Genomic DNA, 8,510 nt, shown 5'->3' on the forward strand with positions numbered 1-8,510 from the left:
TCCTGTGGACTTTGTATAAACTGGCAAGTCAAAGATCAGCATTTTACAAATATATTGTTTTGTCATGTGTGGGTACTCAGATGTTTTGTTAGAAGTGATTTGATAACAAATCTTTCCCCAGAATTGTGTACAGTGATACTGGCCCTCATCTTTATGGCTTCTCATGTGGAATTTCAAGCTACTTCCACATATAAACCTATTTCCACAAGTTTTGCAAGAAAAAGGTCTCTAGCCTGTGTGCGTTTTCTCATGGACCTGAAAGGTATATCTGGTACCAAAACATTTCCCACAAGTTTTGCAAGAAAAAGGTCTCTCGCCCGTGTGTGTTCTTTCGTGGATCTGCAGGTTTTTTTTAGTAACAAAGCTTTTCTCACAAGTTTTGCAAGAATAAAGTCCTTCGCCTGTGTGTGTTCTCTTGTGGACATTCAGGATATTTCTAGTTGTAAAACTCTTCCCACAAGTTTTGCAAGAAAAAGGTCTCTCACCTGTGTGCGTTCTCATGTGGACCTTCAGAATATTTCTAGTTGTAAAACTTCTCCCACACATTTTGCAAGAAAAAGGTCTCTCACCTGTGTGTGTTCTCATGTGGACCTGCAAGACATCTCTAGTTGTAAAACTCTTCCCACAAGTTTTGCAAGAAAAAGGTCTCTCACCTGTGTGCGTTCTCATGTGGACCTTCAGAATATTTCTAGTTGTAAAACTTCTCCCACACATTTTGCAAGAAAAAGGTCTCTCGCCGGTGTGCGTTCTCATGTGGACCTTCAAAGTTGTGCTCCTTGAGAATTTTTTTCCACACATTTTGCAAGAATGCCGTTTCTCCCCTGTGTGGACTCTCAAATGCGTGTTTAGTACTGACTTGGAAATAAATCTCTTCCCACAGGTGGTGCAGAGATGTGGCCTCTCACCTGTGTGTATTATCATGTGGGCCTGCAAGCTACTGTTAAATGGGAAACTTTTTCCACATGTGTGGCAAGAAAACGGCCTCTCACCTGTGTGCCTTATCATGTGGGCCTGCAAGCTACTGTTAAATGGGAAACTTTTCCCACATGTTTGGCAAGAAAACGGCTTCTCACCTGTGTGCCTCATCATGTGGGTCCACAAGCTACTGCTAAATGGGAAACTTTTTCCACAGGTGATGCAAAGATATGGTTTCTCACCTGTGTGGACTCTCAGATGTCTTTTTAACATTGAATTTGCCTTAAAGACTTTTCCACAAGTATCACACTGGAAAACCTTTTTACTCTTGCAGATATTCGGCATAATCTTTGGCATGGTATTGTTACATGCAAGGTTACTTTGACTTTTGCTTTCCTTTGCTGTTGTGATGACATGATGTCCCTCTTCCGATGCCGGCTCCGCAGTTCTAACTGATTGTGAGTTTCCATTCTTGCCTCCTTTGACCTCTTGTCTCTGAGCTGAGTTGTGGGAGAGGAGCTGGTGGTCACTTGGTTCTGGTTCAGTGTGGTCACTTTCCTTGAACGTAGAATTCAACAAAAGGTTATCTTGATCCTCCTGCTTCAGTACAAGCTGCTCTACTTCCAGGATGATGCCGTGCTCCTCCTGTTCCTCCTTAATCTGTGGAGGTTCTGGCTCCTCTTGGTCTGGACTGGGGTTCTTCTCCAGCAGGTCAGCAGGAAACTCCTCCTTGATACAGACATGTTGCTGTGGAGGCTCTGGAGGAGACAATGGACAGAAGTCATGATAAACGAGCCCATGTGTTTAACTAACAGGGATTGTAAGTGTGGTGTATAGTTTGCTCATTAAGGTGATACAGACCTATTCTCTGCAGCTTTACTATAGGTTTCAAAGTAACAGCCAGCAGTCTGCGCTGACGATCGATCTCATCCTCGTACTTTGCGACAGTCGCTTCAAAACATCCTAATATTTCTTCAGCAGCAGTGTGTAACCTCTCGTTGATAAACTGTCTTAAACTCTGGATTGTAGACATTTCCATTCAAACACTTTAGCCAACTGACTTCTCCGAGAACGCAGCGAAGATCGACTACGGAAGATGGCGACTTACTTTACTTCTGCTGACAATTGTGATAAACGGAACAAAACCACGTGTTCTAGAAAAGTTGGTCAAAAAGCATTTAGCCGAGTAGCAGCTCGTTCATTTGGATGTTAGCATGGCAGGCTGACAGCAGTTCTACTTCTAATTATGAAAGTTGACAAACAGCTTCTGGGTGCATTGCCGCCACCTCCTGGATTGGAGTGAGTCTCAAAACAGATTCAGGACTAAAATATTAAATTGTCCTTGTATCTCCGGCATCTATGAGAAATATAAAAACTCTTTTGTACAAAAAAAAGTGGAAAAAAATCCTGTATCCGCATCAAAATGTAATGTAGTTCTTTCCTGATCCATACCATATATTTTCACCCAGTTTCATTCTGATGTTGACATTTTTTTGGTAACTAACAGACAAACACAGATTAAATGTGTGACAGACATAAAAAACAATCATCTTAAATCAAGAAACTTTAATAAATTGTAAATGCACTAAAGTATTGAATGCACATAGTGCAAAATAATGAATATTTACAGTGACAGTCATTTAGGACTGTGTAGTCATTCACAAGAGATTATTTTTTTTAATAGAAAGAGAAAAGAAAAAGGGAAGTCATCTGATTATCTGAACCACATTTTATGTTCTCATGAATCTCAGTGGCACAAAGATGTCTGATTTTTACATAATGATCAACAGTCTTTCCTGAAACTTTGACAACCATCTCACAACATTCAGTGGATTTGAGAAAACCTTTTCTCACATTCTTGTATGTTTAGCCATGAGCCACTGCAACAAATCACTCATATTTTCTTTAAATACAAGGTTACTTATCTCTGCGTGACCTCACACTCCTTTCAAATTGGGAATCATCAAAGTACATTCTCCAACTGGTGTTAAAGGGATAAGCCGCTTTTCCGGGTGGAAGTGTCGAATATGGACTGCCAATTTTTGCCAAAGTCTGAAAGCTTTTCCACATGTTCCGCAGATATGTGGCTTTTCATCAGTATGGATATTTGTATGGCGTTTTAAGGTCGACAGGCGACCAAATCTTTTCCCACAGGTGTTGCAATGGTATGGTTTCTCCACTGGATGTGTACTCTTGTGGTCCTGCAAGTCACTGCGAGACAGGAAACTTTCCCCACATGTTCCGCAGATATATCTCCTTTCATCAGTGTGGATATTTATATGCTGTTTTAAGTTTGACACATGAGCAAATCTTTTCCCACAGGTGTTGCAAAGGTATGGCTTCTCACCCGAATGTGTTCTCATGTGTACTTTAAAGTCACCGGCAAATCTGAAGTCTTTCCCACATACCTTACAAGAATATGGTTTCTCACCTGTGTGGATATGCAAATGCTTATTTAGTACCGATACGTCACCGAATGTTTTCCCACAAGTTGTACAAGGATACGGCTTCTCACCTGTGTGCTGTCTTATGTGGACCTGCAAGCCACCCATTGACATGAAACTTTTCCCACATGTAGTGCAAGAAAAAGGTTTCTCACCTGTGTGTGTTCTCATGTGGACTAGCAAGCTATTGCTGAATGCGAAACCTTTCCCGCATGTTTTGCAAGAAAACGGCTTCTCACCTGTGTGCATTCTCATATGCACCCGTAAGCTATTGTTACATGTGTAACCCTTCCCACATGCTTTGCAAAAATATGGTTTCTCACCTGTGTGGACTCTCAGATGTATATTTAATCGTGACTTCCACTTATAGACTTTTCCACAAGTGTCACACTGGAAAATGTTTTTACCATTGCAGGTATCTGGAATAGTCTTTGACATAGTAGAGTTACATGCAAGGTTACTGTGACCTTTGGCTTTTTTTTTGATGATGTGATGTCTCTTCTCTGATGATGGCTTTGCATTTCTAACTGATTTTGAGTGTCCATGCTTGTCTCCTTTAAGATCTTGACTCTGAGTTGAGTTGTGGTAGAGGAGCTGGTAGTCACTTGGATCTGGTTCACTGTGGCCACTCTCCTCGAAAGTAGGATTTAAGTCGTCATCGTCCTCCTGCTTCAGTACAAGTTGCTCTACTTCCAGACTGGTGCAGAGCTCCTCCTGTTCCTCTTTAATCTGTGGAGGTTCTGGCTCCTCCTGTTCTGGACCGGGGTTCCTCTCAAGGTTCCAGAGCTGCTGGTCAGAAGGAAACTCTTCCTCATTAAGAACATGTTGCTGTGGGAGTGCTAGGGGAGACCATGGACAGAAGTAAGTAATTTATAGATTACAGATAGTTATGAGTGTGTGCAATTTGGTGCAGATCAAAGCAAAAATTCAGATCGAGTGAATTTTTAAATGTGGTTTCAAAGGGGCACTAATGGGCCTTGGCTGAGGTATGGACTCTACTGAATGCCCTCCAACTTCTCAGAGAGACCAAAAACAAGTTGAAAAATGCCCTATCTCGCAAATAATCTCAGATCTGCCCTTTGATCTGAGATCCGCACCAAAACACAATGGGGCCTTCCCTGACCAAAACCACAAAACATTCCACCAAGTTTCATGATGATCTATCCAGTATTTTTTTTTTTCATAATCCTGCCAACAGACAGAAAGACAAACAAACAACGAAAATATAACGTCTCTTGCCTGTTACCTGGTTTAAGCTCAGGTTCTGCATCAGTTGAGCTCTAGTATACTTTCAGGTTATTATTCACTGTATCAATGGATACAAATCACTGTACCATATGTAGGGCCAAGTACATTTACCTTTGAGATCTTGGTCACTTTCCTTGAAAGTAGTATTCAACAAGAAGTCATCATCGTCCTCCTGCTTCAGTACAAGCTGCTCAATTTCCAGACTGGCGCAGAGCTCCTCCTGTTCCTCTTTAATCTGTGGAGGTTCTGGCTCATCTTGGTCCAGACTGGGGTTCCTCTCAAGGTTCCAGAGCTGCTGGTCAGCAGAAAACTCTTCTTCGTTACAGACATGTTGCTTTGGGAGCTCTAGAGGAGACAATGGACAGAATTAGGTAACTAAAGTTGTGGTTGAAAAGATAATATGTTTAAACTAACAGGGGTTAGGAATATAAGTGTGGACAAATGTTTTCTATTTAAGGTTCTTGTGTAGTTTTATTTCAGTTTTTCCAATTTAGATCCAGCAGTCTGTTCCGATAATCAATGTCATCCTCGCACTTTCGAATAGTTCTGCTAATTAAAAATGGCAGATGATAGCACTAGAATGACACTCAGTAGAGTACAAACCATCCCCTTATGAAAGCACATTTAAATTCATAAGATCCAGATTTATTTTTTTTAAAAGGGATTGTTGGGTCTTGCTGGAGGTGTGCACTCTGCTGATTTACATTCTTTTTCTCTGAGCAATGAACGAAATGTGGGTTCCTCCCATGACCTTGATCTACTCCAAAATACGATGGGGTCTTCACTGACCCAGATCACATCCTCTCACCAACTACACAAACAAACAAATGCAGATGCATAACCTCCCTTGTCTGTTTCATTTTAGCTCCAGTTCTGGTTTTCTCATGTATAATTGGGTTTGTTGAGGGTTAAGGGCAAAACATGTCGCACCTTGTTAAACCCTGTGAGACAAATTGTAATTTGTAAATAAGGGCTTGAATTGAATGATTGATTGGTTCTGCATCAGATAACCTTGAGCAGAACCAGACTCTGTGTGGGCGGCCATCTGCAGACAGGATTCACATCACTGTGCCACATGCAGGTCAACTACATTCACCTTTGAGATCTTGTCTCTGAGCTGAGTTGTGGGAGAGGAGCTGGTGGTCACTTGGATCTGGTTCACTGTGGTCACTTTCCTCAAAAGTGGGATTGAGCAAGAAGTCATCATCGTCCTCCTGCTTCAGGAGGAGCTGCTCTACTTCCAGACCGATGCAGTGCTCCTCTTGTTCCTCCTTAATTTGTGGAGGTTCTGGCTCCTCTTGGTCTGGACTGGGGTTCTTCTCCAGCAGGTCAGCAGGAAACTCCTCCTTGATACAGACATGTTGCTGTGGAGGCTCTGGAGGAGACAATGCACAGATGTGGGTAAAAAGACCAAATGATGAACATAAGTTAGGTCAATGAGGCTGACTCATGTTTTACACACCTTTTCTGTGCGGCTGTATTTCAGTTTTCCAGATGAAAGCCATCAGTCTGTGCTGACGACAGATCTCATCCTCGCACTCTGCCATGTTGACATTTCCTATTTCAACACTTAAGCTAGCTAACGCAGCGAATACGAAAGATGGCGACCAGCCCTCAGTTAACGTAGCTGATGTTTATAAATCCTGCACACTGTCTAAAACCTATAGTCACAAAGGTAAACACGACCATGAGGGTATGAATCAACACCTTCTTCTCAATACTGTTGACAAACCATCACCCCCTTCCTCCTCCGCTTCTTCTTCTTTCTCGGTGTTATAGGGCAGCTTGCATCAAAGGTGTTGCATTACTGCCATCTACAGGCGATTTTCTCTCTGGTAATCTGTTCAATTAAGTCGTTAAAATATGAAAAGTCAATTTCCTCCATTAGTTTGTGCTGTCTCCATTACACTCCAGACACTGTCCACTATTGTCCACTCATAGTCTACTGTTCATTATTTTGCCTCACAGTCTATGATCCGGGTCAAGTGTCTACACCACATTTTAATAATACTACTAATAATAACACATTTTATTTGCATGGTGCTTTTCAAGGAACTCAACGACACTTTATATAGAGTTTGGAAGAAAGACATAAAATAATTCAACAATTTATTTTTTACTTTTATTAGATAAACTGCAAAACTGTGACTTCAGTCTTAAACACACAGAGAGAAGGAGGCCATAGTGAAATTAGTTTCCAGTCCACATTCCTCCACCAAGTCCAGGACTCAGATCTATAACTTACTTTACTGCAGCTCTTTGAAATGTGACAACGTGACGGTTTGGTCAAGTAAACACCAGGGGGCGCAAGACACTGATCTAACAAAGGCACCTGCTGTGTGTTGAATGAACAGTTGACATGAAGGGAATCTGTTGAAGGGACATGATAACAGCTTTCACCGAATTATCCCTTTTCAGGAAACATGTGCGTGTATGGCAAAAGATAAAATGTCAGATATTTGGTAAAAACCCCTTTTTTGCAGCTGAGCGTTTTTCCTCTCTTGTATTTTCAGTATTTTCCCTCTACAATAGATTTGTTTATATATATATCAAAATGCTGGTCGTGTTGAGATAAGATATGATAAAATGTGACAACAACAATTTTAAAATATCTTTTGTCGCAGAAGTACCAATACGTCAGATTCAGTGCTCTCTTAAACAAGGAGGATCAGCCTCTATTTGCAATCCTATAAAACACAAAGTATATACCATGAGATATAAATACCATGATTGTGGTATTTCTCTGAAAGATGGAACATTCGATGAAGGACTCAGCTTTCCTCTGTTGTATACTTGTGCCAAACTCTAACACTATAATTCCAAATAAAGGAGAATTGCAGTACAAACAGTAGAATTTAAACCATCTCAACAGTTGTGCGCTTTGCTTTTGTGTTACTGTTTTACACATTTGTTAAAAAGCAATAAATACTAATGTTGAAATTTGCATTTGTATTTTTGTAACCACAGGGCAGGCCCACTGGAAGGCCTTAAAATCCAACTTCTGTATCCTGACATGCTGAACTACTGCTGATCTCCAAAACACCATCTACACACATGATTTATGATATATGTATATTACAAAAACATATCATATGTATTGTAAAATGATAAGGATAAGGATAACTGGTTTGGGTATGGGTATAATGAATTGCTTTTCCTGCAATGCGGTGTATGAGCCGCCACCTTGCATAAAAACAGCTATTACTGTTTGAAACAGACAGCAGTCGCATTGCCAAGTGCAACATCAGCACAAAGATGAACAAATGGTGAGGAGCAGTAGATGCAACATCTTCTGTTACAGCCCCTGAGCTTCATTTTATCTGCACCATACAGTGTTGATACTCTGCAGGCCTCCTCCTCCTCCTCCTCCTCCTCTGGTGTAATCAGGCCCCAGTGTGCTCTGGGTGGATGGGCGTGGAGCTCAATGCAGCCGCAAAGCAATATGGGGAGACAACGTGTAGCTCCTCTATTCTTAGCTCTGTGACAACATGGCCCTTTCTGTACAAGCGGAAGAAAAGCAGGGGGGGGGTCAACTGCACATTTAACCACTGCACTGTGTTATTCTATTAAATGTCAGGAACTGAATGGAGGGTTTGTTCGGTGCTTCAGTAAAATGGTTTGTTGAGGATTTTTAATTAAATGTGACAAAGTCTTCAACAGCCTTCCTTCACAGTGGAGGGTGGGAGGGGAGAAAAAGCACGTGTACTGGGCGTTTCCTGGGTTAATCCACGGTCCAATCACGGAGCCGGATCGTTCGAATAAATCTGCATATTTTAACCACGGGCTAATCCCCCGGGCGCTGATTGGTCGAGCGGAACCGGGGCGGCCAATCGGCTAAATGACAGGCCGCTCAGCTGGGCCGCGAAGCCCCGCCCACTCGATATATATCCTGGCAAACCCCGG

At 41.8% G+C, this 8,510-nt stretch overlaps 2 protein-coding genes across 3 annotated transcripts; both read right to left on the minus strand.

Moving 5' to 3' along the window:
- Positions 1–81: 81 nt before the first annotated feature.
- On the minus strand, positions 82–2,139 carry LOC138407450 (oocyte zinc finger protein XlCOF22-like). The gene is made up of 2 exons (XM_069523407.1): positions 1,777–2,139; positions 82–1,673 (listed from the first exon to the last, which is right to left on the minus strand). The coding sequence occupies exons 1-2, from the start codon at positions 1,952–1,954 to the stop codon at positions 229–231; spliced, it is 1,623 nt and encodes a 540-aa protein (XP_069379508.1). The 5' UTR covers positions 1,955–2,139; the 3' UTR covers positions 82–228.
- Positions 2,140–2,466: 327 nt separating this feature from the next.
- Positions 2,467–6,376, minus strand: LOC109637116 (zinc finger protein 782-like). 2 transcript variants are annotated; one of them, XM_020099285.2, is made up of 4 exons: positions 6,070–6,376; positions 5,704–5,982; positions 4,719–4,952; positions 2,467–4,198 (listed from the first exon to the last, which is right to left on the minus strand). In XM_020099285.2, exons 1-4 carry the CDS (start codon positions 6,152–6,154, stop codon positions 2,853–2,855), a joined length of 1,944 nt encoding a protein of 647 aa, XP_019954844.2. In that variant the 5' UTR covers positions 6,155–6,376; the 3' UTR covers positions 2,467–2,852. The 2 variants fall into 2 exon arrangements, with proteins under 2 accessions (XP_019954844.2, XP_019954845.1); XM_020099286.2 differs by having other exon boundaries at positions 2,630–4,145.
- Between the last annotated feature and the right edge of the window lie 2,134 nt (positions 6,377–8,510).

Source organism: Paralichthys olivaceus, chromosome 4 (genome assembly GCF_024713975.1).
Source record: "Paralichthys olivaceus isolate ysfri-2021 chromosome 4, ASM2471397v2, whole genome shotgun sequence".
Classification (NCBI taxonomy): Eukaryota; Metazoa; Chordata; class Actinopteri; order Pleuronectiformes; family Paralichthyidae; genus Paralichthys; species Paralichthys olivaceus.

What these genes read in the sequence shown, in the direction of transcription:
- LOC138407450 (XM_069523407.1), bottom strand. Translation starts at nt 1,954, where the DNA reads ATGGAAATGTCTACAATCCAGAGTTTAAGACAGTTTATCAACGAGAGG. An exon ending in AGTAAAGCTGCAGAGAATAG is followed by an intron (nt 1,674 to 1,776) that starts GTCTGTATCACC and finishes TGTCTCCTCCAG; the next exon opens with AGCCTCCACAGCAACATGTC.
- LOC109637116 (XM_020099285.2), bottom strand. Translation starts at nt 6,154, where the DNA reads ATGGCAGAGTGCGAGGATGAGATCTGTCGTCAGCACAGACTGATGGCT. An exon ending in AATACAGCCGCACAGAAAAG is followed by an intron (nt 5,983 to 6,069) that starts GTGTGTAAAACA and finishes TGTCTCCTCCAG; the next exon opens with AGCCTCCACAGCAACATGTC. An exon ending in TCAGAGACAAGATCTCAAAG is followed by an intron (nt 4,953 to 5,703) that starts GTGAATGTAGTT and finishes TGTCTCCTCTAG; the next exon opens with AGCTCCCAAAGCAACATGTC.